Genomic DNA, 15,114 nt, shown 5'->3' with positions numbered 1-15,114 from the left:
AAAGGACTGGAAGAGAAAAAAGACAACATGTCCATGTCCACATGTGACACATCTACGTAGATTTGAAAATGCAACCACAAACAAGCTTTGGGACTTTTAGGAACTGACCTATGACATCATCCACTGTAGAGGACTACAATCAGTTAGTTTCACTTTCATCCATTTCAAGCTCATTCTGGTCATTGCTGCTCTGTAAACGATACACATTAATAATAGGTCACGCCTTTTTAAATCTAATAAGTTTGCAACAGTATGTGGTTTTTTGATGAACAAATGTCTCCCTCTCTCTCTCCTCTGGATCTCTCCCTTCTGTCCCTCGACTCTCTGAAGACAAGGGCCTTTTTGTGCCAAAGGGAAATCATAGGACTCACATGCTTTGGAGGAGAGAAAGTGAGTGATCACAGCAAAGGACAGGGTTGTTCAGAGAAGAGGGAGAAGTCAGAGGAGCAGACTGAAGACATCTTGAGCTGGATAAGGACTTCAGAACCAGACAACTGTGAGCTAGACTGGACCAGACCGGACCGGATACCTAAACATGGAGAATGGCAACACAGAAACAGAAGAAAAGACAGAAGGCATGTCAGAAGGTAAAACAGTGTCCAAAAACTTTTGAGAAACTTGTTGGTTTGTACTCTGGCTGCTACTTACAGCAATGGTGATTATTTAAGTAGTTAATTGTTTCTTTCAGTAATGACTGAATTGTTTAGGTTAATAATATGCCACTTTGTCTAAGAAGCCTTATTGGTTTGAATGATGCCACAAACTGAATTCTTTGAACTGCAGATGTCTCTATTCATAGGATCATATTAGTCATACAAGTCTTTCTTTAATGCTTGAGACAGCACAATTCATTTAGGAATGCACCGATACTACTATTAGATAACGGGCCGATACTGACTCATACAGCTGAATCAGGTATGGGTGACATGAGGCTGATCTATTCAATTCAATTTTATCTTTATATTCCATACACTGGAATTTTAATTCCTGTTAAGGTTTGGCCAATTTATTGCTGCATTTAAAAGGTTTTTTGCTAACGCATGACTTTAAAAAAAATAAAATTGTATTGTTTGGTAACACTTTGTTTTACAAATGTAGAAAAGCAGTGTTTAAGTCAAGCCTGATGTTGCCGTACACATGAAAAATTCTATACCTGCCAGACTTTTATCTAATTGGCCATCAGTATCAGCTACTGTATCAGTACTGGGACTGGTCAGATCAATGCATTCCTAATTGAAGTTGAAGTTGGACACAAAAAAAAAAAACAATTTTCCTTTATCTATCAAGCAACCAAACTTCTTTATTGTGACATCTGCATCTGCAAAGAGCACAAAATTATTTTCTCACTCTCAGTCCTGGTAAAGCATGCAGCAGAAAATAGAGCCTGATCAAGACTGATTTTTTTTGTCTTTATACCAATATCAATACTTGAGAATTACAGAAATCCCAGAACAATACATATCCCAGTATTACTTGTCTGCAATAAGCTAATATTGACCAACAATTTCGGCCCAGTTCTGGTAGAAAATGATTGAACTTTGAATCTCAACATTCCTGCAGAAAAGCCACAAACATGCAGTCATTATAAGTGTACAGTAAATGAATCATGTAGAGTCCTTTCACTCATCAGTGTTTACCGGACGTACCGTGTGCAGCATTATTTAAAGTTAAACTATTAGTTGTAATGTCATTGGTAAATGGATTTCAACTTACAATGGGACCTGTGAGGAATATCACGTGTTTCCCTATCAGTACTCTGATCACAGACGCACATCCTGTTTGTTTCACAATAGTAACAAATTAACCACTTTTGTCTTTATGCTTGAGTTCATTCTGGGACAGTATAGCTTAATGTTGACATCTTGACGCAAACTTTTCCTGCTCTCTAACAACTGAGGACAAAAGCACAAAGACAAGTTGTCAGAGGAACTGTCTCATGTCCTCTGTCCTGCAGGCAGAAAGACTCCATTGTTGCACACTGTATATTCCTTCATTTGCTTCGTCACAGTTAAGAACTGTTAACTTCATTTAGGGAGGATTCATGGTGCCTGCGGGCCTTGTCATTATGATAATATATGTAAAGCACGTACTTCTGATGATCCTTGGTGATGTTGACAGCAGACTTGATCTGTGACATTTCCACAACAGTCACAAGCATTGTGCGCTTATATAACCAGTTAACTGTCCCAAACTGTACAGCATTTAAAAGAAAAAAACATCCATCATAAATATGAATTTCCTTGCGTAGCACATTCCTCCAGCAGTCAGTTAATGAAAAACAGTCCCTTAAAACTCTCCAATAACTATCACTTAAAATTACTTTCTGGAGCTACACTTTTTACAATGAAAAGAAAAATTGCAAAGTTACAGTTACCACAAGTCTCAGGAAGATGGATATCTAAGTGTACCTAGACAAATCTCTCTTCCTAGAAGGGCACTTTCACATGACTGCTGAAACGCTGTTAAACCTGACTGTTTTAACCTTGATGTCTGTGTTATAAGATATTTGTCATGAACCCTGGTGCACATGTTTTAACCTCAACACATCACATGAAGACATTCAGCCTAAAGACCATGAATGTGAGCTGGTAGGATAAGTGATATATAATACAGCATGTCAAAGCTTTCAACACATTCTCGTTCCAACTCACCAAATACCAACATTTTGTCACAGCCCTCTGCATCTCATACTGACACACACACAACCTCTTTGCTTTGGTTTGTGTGTCACTAGTTACATGCTTCGTGGCTTTTCAAAATTAACTTCCATGTTCCAAGTAAGTCATCTTTGTGCAATATAACCACTTGATTATGGTTGGTAAACAAAACTAATTCTGCACTGAACTTCCAGACGCTGGTTGACTCCAAATAACTCTTTTTTGTCTAGATGCTATATGATTACAGTACAAGTGAAAAAATGCCCATAGACTGTATTCCGAAACTGTGACTTAAAATAGGACTTTAGTTGATGTCACAACTATCCTTTATATAGGTAGAAAGTTCTGCTACCGTGCCATTGCAGTCATTCCTTGGATTCAATGACAAAACAGTGACTGGACTGTCCCCAATGTGACTCCATCACATGTATTAAATGTCTGTCTTAGTTTGAAGGTTTGTTGGGTAGTCACGTGGAGGCTACACTTGTACGGAGTGTGTTCAATGATAAACACAAAATGGGATTACACTTGGGGGATGACATGGCACTTAATATGGCAGAGTGGAAGGGTAAGGGTTAGGCAAGGAGAGGGTGTAGGGGGGAGTTTCAAAAAGGCCAACTGAAAGTGCGGATGTAGAAGAGTTGGAAACTCTTACCAATCAGAGCAGACTGGGTTTTTTTGGAACATGGCTTAAAGAGTGAGGCGCTAATATAGATTGTTTCTGCAGTCCAACTGAAGCTGCAAGTCTTTTGATCATGTCAAATCTAAAGTAAAATGTATGATTTGAGTCTAACTGGAGTCCAAGTCATGCAACTCGTGTACACACCTCTCGAAACATCTTATCTTTTAATTCTGTAAAGGTGTTGAGAAAAAAATAAAAAATAAAATAAATGAATAGGATTTTCCTGTTACAAAAGAAGAATTCTTCATTCGAGACAACATAATGTAAAAATTGCATTTTCTCCACTTCTGTGTTTATATGCATGTGTCATCCATTCATGCTTTTTTCCCATGCCTGCTTCCAAATATATGAAGTAATAATATGATGGAATCAATCTACATTATTACAAACTGTTGCCTGTGTGGGTGTCTAACTGAGGTTTTTGTTTTTTCTTTTAGATAATGAAGAAATTGTGGAGGAGGCTAACCTAGAGATTGCTCAGGTAGTCAGGAACTCTTCTTCTCTCAGACCTTTTGGTTTCCACCTCTTATGAATGTCATAAATGTTATCAATTTGATTATTATATGTATTTATAGATTATAAAAAAGAGTGCATAAATTTAGACCTTTAAGTCCGGAGGGTTTGTCACAAGAGCCACAAAAGGATGCTGTGAAAAAGCTATCATAAAAAAAAGTTCTGACCAGGTCTCTGTAAGGCCACCGAAGTTCATTCACATTATATTCTCATGAATTTATAGAAAAATAGCGTATTATACTTCACATTTCAGAGAAACCAAGCACAACATGTAATTGATGTAATTAAATAATGACATTTATGAGTAATTCATACTGTAGTGGCTTTTGTGGATCTGTAAACCCCGCATGTAAAGACATACAGCAGCACTGTGGAGCACAGATAACATCAGAGAGGAGGAAGGAGAGCAGAAGGCAAACAGGACAGATGCTCTATTCAGTCTGCAGCCTGATGCCTTTCACATGACCAAGAGAGAGATAGAGCAAGAGAGAAATGGAAAGACTGGATGAGAGAGAGCTGCTTCAAACATGTTATGTTCCCATGAGCTGATTTAGTTACCCCTGCTGAATAAATTCAATCAGCTATGAATAACAAATTGCAGAGGACAAGGGAAATGAATAAAGAATCCACTGCTTATAGAGTGTCATTAAGAAAGGAGAACATTTGATGAAAAAAGCAGGACTATATATGTAACATATAATGATGATGGAGGGGCAAGTATACAATGTTCTTGACTATAAAAAGCGAGTCTGACATGACCCAAATGAAGATGCATGAAGTTTTTAGAAAGCTGATGGAAAAATAAGACTCATAGAGTCAAAAGGAACAGACAGAAAAGGAAAGAAGATGTTAAATAAGAGAACAATGCACTCAAAGAAAACATCCTCCATCAGCTGAAAATAGCTGAGGAGATAACAACAACACAAAGAAATCAGAATAACTTGTAAAAATCCTACAGAGAATTCCTTATGCAACCACAGTTCGAAAGAAGTTGGGAGTTATTTACAAAAAAAAGTTTTTAGTTTGAGCATTACATATCTTGGCTTTGTACTGTATTCTATTGTATTATTATATTGAAGGTCACAAATAATTTGCAAATCATTGCATTATGTTTCTGTTATGTTTCACAGTTCAATGTGGATAAATTATGAAACATAAAGACCTAAAATAAAATGAAGAAAATTTGGTAATTGAGAAGAACTCGGAAGAAAAATGATACAACTAAAATAACTAAAATACTGAGTTCCTTTGTTGCACTTATCAAATGTGAATTATTTAAGCTATCATTCCTCTTAACATCCCCAAAACATAACATAACATCATGTTTTCCTTTGCTTCTTGTGATGCAGCTGCAGGGCCTGGTGGCTGAGCTGCGCGAGGGGCTCCATGCTGCTTTGACAGAGCTGTGCGAGCTGCGTCACAGGGACCAGGGCTTAGAGGAGAAGCTCCAGGCCCATCAGACTGAAGTGGATGATAAGATAATGGGCCTCAAGAACTCGCTCAACACTTTCAAGGTGCTGGAGACACTACACAGTGAACACACACACACACACACACACACACACACACACACACACACACACACAGAGTCTATTCTTGGTGAGGATGAGAGGCCGCAGTAACATAATTGAGAACATCTGACTGGAACTGTAAACTAATTTCATTTATTAGGCGGGAAGGCAACTTTCAGACCACTTTGTTCAGAAATATTGACCAGCATGTACAACTTCTGTCTGTGGAATCTACATTTATCTGACACAAACAGCAGCTTTTTCAACCCATAAAACGGTGAATAATTCATAACACGTGTCTTAATAAGTTTTATTTTTACTTTCACGCGGTGCACAGGCAATCATTTTTAGCTGTGTTAATGCTGAAAAATGCAAATATTGACCTGACCCAGAATAAAAAATAAAAAAATTAATTCCCCTTAACATTAACAATGCAGAAAATGTTTGTGTTGGTAGCATTATGTAAACAAAATGGCATATCATTTTAGTTTTAATGACATGATATGATTTGCTTGCAGGAGGAGCTGAATGTGGCGTTGTTCCACATAAAGGATGTTTCCAACAGACACAGGGAGGTGCAGAAGAGGATAGAACAGCTGCAGGCAGAAAATGGCAAAGATTTCATCTCTGTTCCACAAAGGTAGGGCTGGAACATGACGATATATTATAGATAGTTTAATCCAAAAAAATACATTCAAATTATTTTTAATATTGCACTTTTGCAAGGATGCACAAAAGATGTGAACAAATAAGTTGTTTTGATCTTCTTTGCTACTGCTGATTGGTCCCAATGCAGAAAGAGCTCCAAGGCAGATGTGCTAACTGCTTCTGGGGACGAACACATCTGTGTGCCCAGCCAGTCAGACCTCAGTGTTATTCAGCACTTTTTCTCCAGTCTGCCACATGGCATGTCGCCAGAGAGGAGCACCATGTTGACACAGAGTGAGTCTATGTGTCAATGTCAATCACATCTACCCTCTTAACTACAAGGGAAGCAGCTGCAGTACAGATAAATGAAATGCCAGATCTATAAAAGCCATTTACTCACATGTGTGTTGCAGCCTCTACCTCTGAGCACGAGGCTCAGCAGCAGCAGAGAGGTTGTCCGTCCAAATCTCCAGGGTGGGGAGAGAGGAAGAACAGCAGAGACGACACTGACACCGCCAACAGCCAGACTGAAAACAGTAGGAAACAGTATTCAAATGACCCAGCTACTTGCAGTTTGCTTATTAATGCCACATTCATTAAAGGAATAGTTTGACATTTTGGTACATAAATCAAACATAGACCAATATCACTCTAAAGGATACAGCCAGTTAGCTTAGCTTAGCACAACACACTGGAAACAAGAGGAAACAGCTAACCTAGCTCTGAAGCAAATTGATTTATTATTGACAAATGAATAAATATGAAATATATTTACACATTCTCATACTGTAGTTTTATTATTTCAAGAAACAGTTACAATCTGAATAATTACAAGCAATTTCGGGCAAGAAATATCTCTTTCTATCATATTATTTGTGCTTTCTAGAACAACATTTTCAGATTTAGGTGAAAAAAGGAGGTTTGGAGGTTTTTTTATCAAAACCTCCAAAGAATCATATCTGTTTGAAGTCTTATATCTGGGGGGAAACTAAACTCGCCATCTGCTGTTTGCTGCTCTTTGATGTCAGGTGATGTCACTTTATACTGAGCTTCATCACTGAGCTCCAAAAAACAGCCAACAGCAGAGGTCCGGATCAGTTAACATGTAGCCTATAACTTGAATAGTTTGAACTTATGTGGTGTTTTCTGTGTGCAGATAAGAGACAGAGAGTGGCTCTGGAGCTGCTGGAGTCTGAGAGAGTTTATGTGTCCCACCTGTCTCTGTTACTGAAGGCCAACATCTCCTTTAATGGATCAGAAGCTCTTACCACTAAAGACAAACGGTAAGTCTGCAGACAAACAGAGACAACTTAGTTCAGACAAAACATCTCAAAATCTTACTGGGTCATTTCAACAGACATTGAAATGACCTAGTAATAGCTATAGAAGCAATTTAATACTTTTTTTTCTTCCTTAAACAACATGGGCACACATAACCTTCATTAGAGCAGAATGACCCAGACATTACCTTCTTTATCTGATGTAGAAAAGATCTCTGATATGTAATGAGCCATCCAGTCATCTGTCTATGTCTCTTCACATGAACCCACACAGATCAACTCTCAGAATTATTTCAGGAGGGGCTGCTGATCTAATTTCAGATCTTACAGTGAGGGGATAACAGGAAACAAACTAATCAAATAAAAGCCGCATATAAACACCAGTGAGACAGAGAGGATACTCTTTTAAAAAGACCTCCACACAGCTTGTTAATGAAATCACTGCCTCAGCTTCAGCACACGTGTTCCCAATGACCCAAAGCACCAATAAAAAGGTGTAAATGCTGAATTGGGTGCAATGTTAATTGCAAATGATTGCATTTGTTTTAATCCGATTTACCCACTGCCAAATGTTTGTCACATAAGATGGAATAATAATTGTCAATAATTTGCTGGTTCTGGAAGCTAGAAATGCCTCCTTACTTTAATGATATTCTCCCAAAAAGGCTTTAAAATAATTTTCACATGTTGGTTTCTTATGTGTCAGAGAAAAACATGTTTCTCATGTGTCATGTACTAAGTTTTTACACTCTCCTCTTCTCCCTTTCTGGCTGTCTTCAGTCCATTTCCCAGCACTTTGAGGTTTCTGATCCAGCAGCACCTTGAGCTCCTCCATACTCTCCAGGAACGTGTGCTCAAGTGCCAGTGGCAAGGCATCATGGGGGATGTGTTCATGAGGCTCACCAGTAAAGAGGTAAACCACAAGCACAGATTAAAACTCTTAAGGGGATAGTTCAGATTTCTTTCTAAGAGGTAAAATTACTGTTTTTGTCAATGGAGTCTGGTGGATTTAAAGAGAGCATGGATGGATATAACAGCTTCAGTTTCCCGTCAGAAAGGGCTGTCTGCTGGCACTGTGAAGTGGTAAAAATATTCTAAATATAGCATTTGTAGCATAACACATATAGCTAATCCCACATTTCACAGCAGTGCATAACTGATTTTCAAGCCAACAAGTTGCTGTATGCATGCATGTGTTGTATACAATTATATCCACTGTGTTAAATATGAGATGCAACTTTTAAATCCCCAGGTTTTTGTTTGCGAATGTGTAATGAATCTGGTAACAGAGGCAGAACACAACTGCTGCTGTTAGGTGAGCAACACACGTGCAAGCTTAAAAATCAATTTGAAAATAAATGTAAAGAATCTGAACTAATCCTTAAAGTTTCCAAATTTTGCACTAATAATGTGAAAGCACTTCATCAGATGATTTTTTGCTCTTTACATTTCTGTAGATGTGGACATGTGGATATGCACCATCTTTAGCAAATAAAGTAAATACTTTTAAAATTATGACACATTTGCCACCTGTAGGCAATGTATTTTTCCCTTTTGTTTTTTACAGCATGGGGTAAATTATTTTAACAAATAAACCCAATCTAAACCCAACCAAATCTTGAATCAAATCACTCAATATCTGCATTTGCAACAGATCTTTTTTGTATTATTTTGACAACTGTGGAAAAATATATTAAGGAAAATGCAATTCATTACAACCACAACTACCACAAACCAAAGCCTCCAAAATCACCACAAAGTTGAATCAGCTCTTTGTTGAGACTGGCACACTCTCAGAAAGAATCAAGCATGAAAATCTACAGAAATGTGGGAAACATTTGGTAGATTCTGTGGCTATTTTAAAAGCCATATAACACAAAAGATGTGGACCTCCAATTTACTCGCTTGCAAATCAAAAACTTGACATTCACAAGCGACAGTGCTGCCATTTAATGTGGAGGGGTTAAAAGGTTGGCCTTGTGACCCGCCATTCATAATTAATCTGAATCACTTTGGCAGCCATGGCGAACTTGAAATAAAATGTCAAATTCCAGTGAAGCCATGTTGAGAACTGGAAAACACAAGCAACAGTGATTCTTGTTATCACTGTACACAATTACTGATGGCAAAAAGGAAAACTGGTTCATATCTAACAGAATTTAACAAAATGCACCTGTTATTTTTTCATAAAAACCTGAGAATTCCCTTTATGACTTCTCCATTTGAAAGGAATTTTAATGACAAAATTAGGAATCATAAATGCAGCAATAATGTCAGTAGTGTGAAAAACAAAATGTGTGGATTTAAAGTACAACAATTCTTTACTCAGAGTAAAAAAAACATTCTCTAATATCAGGAAAGTGCAAGCTCCAGCTGCATGTCAAAAGCAGACACAATACTCCGAAACTCATGAGTCTATTCTATTAAAGCCAATGTGTGGCTAATTGGCTTTAAGTGATTAGGAGGAAATTAGGTAATTGGTAGGAACACCTTCCTATTTAAAAAGAAATGAAGGCTGGTTTACAATGCATCATGGGTCCTTGTTCACTGATTGACTGAGAACTTGAACAAGGATCTACGTTTTTAACCTTTATTATTACAATTTAAGAATTCACGTTTTACTTAAAAATCAACCTAGCTACTTATTTCACAGGTATTTAAATTTTTTAAAGTTTGTTATTTGTGCTTATGATAAATATTAATTAGATGGAAGCCTGAAAATGAAAGATTATGGTGGTAAGGTTTCTGGAAACATAAATAAATAAATAAATAATAATAATAATGAATTACTTTAAATCGGCAAAATGTAAATGGTTAACCAGAATATCAGTTGTTTAACTGTATTTCTGTCCTCACATGGGCACATGATCTGCTGTCTGAGTATACAGTCAGAACATGCTGGCTGTGAAGGGGAAGTGGAAAATGTGTGTGGATGGGGCATGAAATATACATGCAGATATAAACAGTTTCTCTCTCTCCGTCTCCCCACAGAGTGACTTTTTGGACTATTATGTGTCCTACCTGAAGGAGCTTCCAGACTGTCTGACAGTCGTCACCATGCTGGCCTCCAGCTCCATGAAATCTTCTGCCTTTCTCGAGGTAACACAGAAGAACACTTCAGAGACATAAAGTAATAAAGTTACATAACTTATAGCTGCTGTACTAACTGGTTTGTGCTTCAATCAGAGTGAAATAATGGGTGACGAATCAAAACCCTCCCTCCACACTCTGCTCCTTCAGCCCGTTCAGAGGATCCCCGAGTACCTGCTGCTGCTCCAGGTTCGATTAACTTACTCAAACTCAAACTTTATTGAGCACATTTCATACAAAGCGATGTCCTGTATGGAGACTAAAATAACTATTTTTTTTAAAAGAACAAAATACAATTAAAAAACATAAAAAATTGACATGATACATCAAGAAAGAAACATAAATATATAAACAGAAAGATGTGTTTAATATCAGCATCTGGTCAAACGTGTGAACATAAATGAATATTGTATGTGTGTGTGTGTGTGTGTGTGTGTGTGTGTGTGTGTGTGCAGGGGTTGCTGAGGCAGACTAACGCAGATCACCCAGACTACTACCTGCTGCTGGTGTGCATACAGCAGTTCAGGTCCTTCACAGCTCAGTACCACCACCTGCTCCAGCACAACCAGGAGCTTCTGCTGCATAATCGCAAGGAGGTGAAGAGGTCAGGATCACCACTCTACAAAACAACAACATAACATGCATGCTTCAGAAGTCAAACCACACATATTCTCACTGTTTGTACCTGATAAAATTAGATATTTTGCACCACAGGTCTAGCATGAAACAGCTGTTAAAGACAGTGGAAAGTGGGATTCAAGCTAACAACATTGGCTCTCCGTACCCCTGCAGCAGCGCCATGTTGTGAGTATTTTTACATCCTTAACTACCTAATGGCTAAATTCTTATTTCTTGCCTGCTGTTGGAAACAGACTTGAGGAATCCATTTGAATGTATGAAATATATATCCCTCACAGAGAACATGCCAACCAGGTGAAGCGGAGCAAGCAGCGTCTCCTTGAGCAGATCCAGTCTCATCGTTTCCAAGATTGGGATCGTGACCAGAATCCTGAAGCTCATTGTTATGAAGAGTGGCCCTCCCAGATCCCGTTCTTCAGCCCTGAGCTGGACTCAAGAAACCACAAACCAGCAGGTCTGAGGTCACAGATCTGTCTCACCACGTTTCAAATGAAGTGCTTTTGGATTGTTAAACAGCCTCAGATGCAAATTTTTGAAACTTTCTAAAACTCACAATCTATCAGCATGCACACTTAATGCAGTGATTTGCTTGATGTCCAGAGGTGAGAGAGAGGAAGGAATTAAACCGTTCTTTAAACTATTTCTTTACATTTTTCACAAAGTTATTTTAACACTTTAAGTGTGCACAATCAAGTGTCAGACCTTGCCTGTACAAAAGAAGCAGGTGTAGCCTGCAGATGTGCCTTTAACCTGCATTCTTTCTGATGACCAGCAGGGGGCGACCCTACTGGTTGAAAAAAGAAATCAGATTATATAGAAGTCCATGAGAAAATGCACCTACCTCCCATTAGATTTGTTACTTCAGGAAACATTTTACTAATGAGTTTACGGTGCCAATCACTAGTTTGAAGTCTTCTTCGATGTTCATTAAAATGATGGTCCCATTCAGAGTAAAATAGATGCTAAAGCAAGGTATGCTTTAGGGCATGGCTAGGTTGTAATTGGCAATTTGGGCATGCATAGTGTCCTCTGGGAATGATTTTTGATTCTGATTTTCTGTTATGATAATTTCTTATACACTTTCATACATAAATAGACACAAAATAACATTTCCCCCAAAAACATACCAGACAAAAACAAAAGTGCAAAAGTCAATCAACAGAGTTAAATTAGACAATTTCAGGCAAATATTGACTCAAATCTTCAGTCCTTGAGTCCAAGGCAAAGGCCTCGATGTCTTGGGTCAACACGACTTGGTCTCATTATGTCACTTTGAATGCCTTTTGGGCCATTGTTCCATCGATCAACCAGTCATCCAACCTTTGGCTTTCAGGTCTCGGCAGTATCCCAGAGAGTGCGGCGTCTGATCGATCCATGCCGTGCCATCATCAGCCCTCCAGACCTGCAGACTTCCGCCAGGTTCAGCCAGGCTCCGCTCTGGCTGACGCCCTCGGAGAGTTCCTTCTCCCTCCAGACCCTCCAGGCATGGAGAGCCTCTATGAGGAGGACAGAGGCTCCCTTCATGACGTCTCCATGTTCGACCGCTGCTCCTCTGCCTCCTCAGATTCCTCCATCGACATCGCCTTCGTGAGGTGCCCCAAGGCTCCGTCAGCGTCACATCACGCAATGGCAGCGAATGTGTCAACAACTCGTGATGTCTTTGGCAACGGTGGGAGCCATGGAGGTGGTTACAAACTGCTAAACCGAGGATGCGTTTCTCCAGATGAAGCTGTGATGATGCGTCGCAATCAGCATCGCCCCCTTCAGGCCAGCCAGCGTAAGAGCAAGGTGAGCTAGTTTGTGCTCATGTAAGTAGAAAACAAAACATTCTCAGTTAATGGTGTAAAAATCAACATGCATGTGTGTCTTCTAGTCACTGAACGGCCTGCAGATGGACAACACAGTGAGCTGTCTGGATGGTGCTCCACTATCAGACCACCTCCAACGGTTGGGGATGGGCAGCCATGCAAAGCTGGAGCGCCAGGGCAGTAAGGGCAGCAAAGGGTGTCCCACCCCGTCCCGTAAAGTCCAAAGCCCCCTGGGGAACAGAGCGGATACCGACAAACAGAGCGATGATCTTCATGGGCTGCTCAGCATTGTGGGTTTCAACAAACATGTCAACAAATCAACACATCTTTACCTGAAAGCTGTCTGTACTAGGGCAATATCAGATTATCATGGCCAAAAGAATTCACAATAATGATATTAGAGGTTATCTATAGAAAGAATGCTATCATATTTGTCTCCTTTTTGGCAAAACCACAGAAACACTATGAATGGTGCAAAACTGTGATTGTAAGTATATGTAATATTGTGTTTAACATCCCCAGGACTCTGGGTTCCAGTCATGGGGGGACGAGTCAAAGTGGAGGGGCGGGACAGAGGAGAATAACAACATCCCCTTCAGTGAGAGGAGTCGAAAACAGGACAAAGGAGGCTTCAGGAGCTCGTTCAAGAAGCTTTTCAAGAAGAAGTAAGAATGAAAATGTGCACTATTGACTTTATAGTAGCTGGTAGTAGCAGTAGCTGTTTGACTGATTGCTCTGATCGAATCTGCTCTTTCTTTCCAACAGGGGAGGTGACGAGAAGAAAGAGAAGGGAGGTGAGAAAACACCAGAAAAGCAGAACGGTGAACATGAGACAACGGGGAAAAATCCCAAACTGGTACATCTGGAGCTGAACCGCGGCACAGCTGTGTGAGCACTGTGTCACACACAGACTGATCAAATATAAAGTATAACTCATGCATGTTTATACAAACACAGAAAAGTACAACATTCTTTTCATTTATAATTGCTGTATAAATTATGTACAGGTATAAGCCATTAGCTAACTTTTCCTCTTTTCCCAAATTTAAATGTTTTTTATTTGGAAGACAGAGTCCTGCCCCTGACCTTCACACGCTGAAGCACTAATTTTTTTTTGTTTATTTGTACAGTAACACAAGAGGCAAAGGTAGCAATGTGACTTAGATTACATTTGTTTTGAGTCATTTTAGACGTAAATGCGACTGCAGAAAAGGATCAAATTAGACTTATTGTAATAATATTAATTGTAATAAAAGTTTACAAATATGACCACTAGAAGGCGTATCCCCTTACTGTAAATAGCTCTACCTTCAGGTTTCTTTTCCTTTCTCCCCCTCAAGGTTTTTTTTTGTTTGTTCCTCTGCTTTACAATCTGTGCAAACCTAATATAGAGCCTCTGTGTTTAAAGTTCAATATTGACAGACTCTTTGTCTTTACTTGTGGGACATTTTCTCTGATTCTGACACTTGTTCTTCCACTTTTCTTAACGTCTTAAGCCATAACCTGAAATTATTATATTGCATATACTCAGGAGGGACAAACGATAAGCTGTCATTTGTTATTTTGTTTAAGAAAAAAACATTCAATGTGTTTTTTGCAACAATTATTTCTTATCAATAAACTGAACTGTTTTGTTAAGAGATGAATGTGACAATCAAGATAAGTTAATAATGTTCAATAAAGGTCAAAAGTGAAAATTAATAATGTCCAGTTAGGTTCTTTCCCAGCAATCACTGAAATTACATATGAAAGAATAAAATGTGTGTGCTGAAGCCTGTCTAACACACAGTTATGACCCAGCTATGTGAATTAAAATTAACTGGACCTGGACAGACAGGACATTATGTTATTATGAATCCATTAATGCTTTAATCTTTCTTAGAGAACAACAAATTACAGTCAGCTTCTTGAACTACTCACTTATTAAACATTTGCATCACTGTTAACATTTTTTTTTTTTTAACAGGCTGCAAAATTATCACCTGGAGCGCAGTTTGGCTTGTTAGAAATGCCTCCTGCAGGCACAAACCTAAAACAGCAAGATAAAGCTTTTCATGTCACACTTTCATTAAATAGGTTAATAAATACTGAATAAAATCATTCAGTTTGTGGATTTAAAGCAACAAATATCAGTTTTTAAGTGTTCTTTTTTAAAATATTTGCATTCTTAAAATCTATAAAATAGGTTGTTGAGATATTTTCTGTCTTGACACGTATCTGTTCTCAACTCTGTGAGAAATCCTGAGAATTTTCACCTCATTGCTTAATTTTGAAGGGACACAGAAA

General features: G+C 38.6%; 1 protein-coding gene across 1 annotated transcript; it reads left to right on the top strand.

Moving 5' to 3' along the window:
• Positions 1 to 535: 535 nt before the first annotated feature.
• On the top strand, positions 536 to 14,461 carry arhgef33 (Rho guanine nucleotide exchange factor (GEF) 33). Its single transcript, XM_059359796.1, has 17 exons — positions 536 to 587; positions 3,777 to 3,820; positions 5,202 to 5,366; positions 5,882 to 6,003; positions 6,220 to 6,305; positions 6,425 to 6,547; positions 7,168 to 7,294; positions 8,072 to 8,204; positions 10,283 to 10,390; positions 10,478 to 10,570; positions 10,837 to 10,985; positions 11,096 to 11,185; positions 11,299 to 11,474; positions 12,354 to 12,808; positions 12,894 to 13,118; positions 13,351 to 13,493; positions 13,594 to 14,461. Exons 1-17 carry the CDS (start codon positions 536 to 538, stop codon positions 13,718 to 13,720), a joined length of 2,418 nt encoding a protein of 805 aa, XP_059215779.1. The 3' UTR covers positions 13,721 to 14,461.
• Positions 14,462 to 15,114: the final 653 nt, after the last annotated feature.

Source organism: Centropristis striata, chromosome 20 (genome assembly GCF_030273125.1).
Source record: "Centropristis striata isolate RG_2023a ecotype Rhode Island chromosome 20, C.striata_1.0, whole genome shotgun sequence".
Taxonomy (NCBI): Eukaryota; Metazoa; Chordata; class Actinopteri; order Perciformes; family Serranidae; genus Centropristis; species Centropristis striata.
This window is presented reverse-complemented; position numbering and strand designations above follow the sequence as displayed.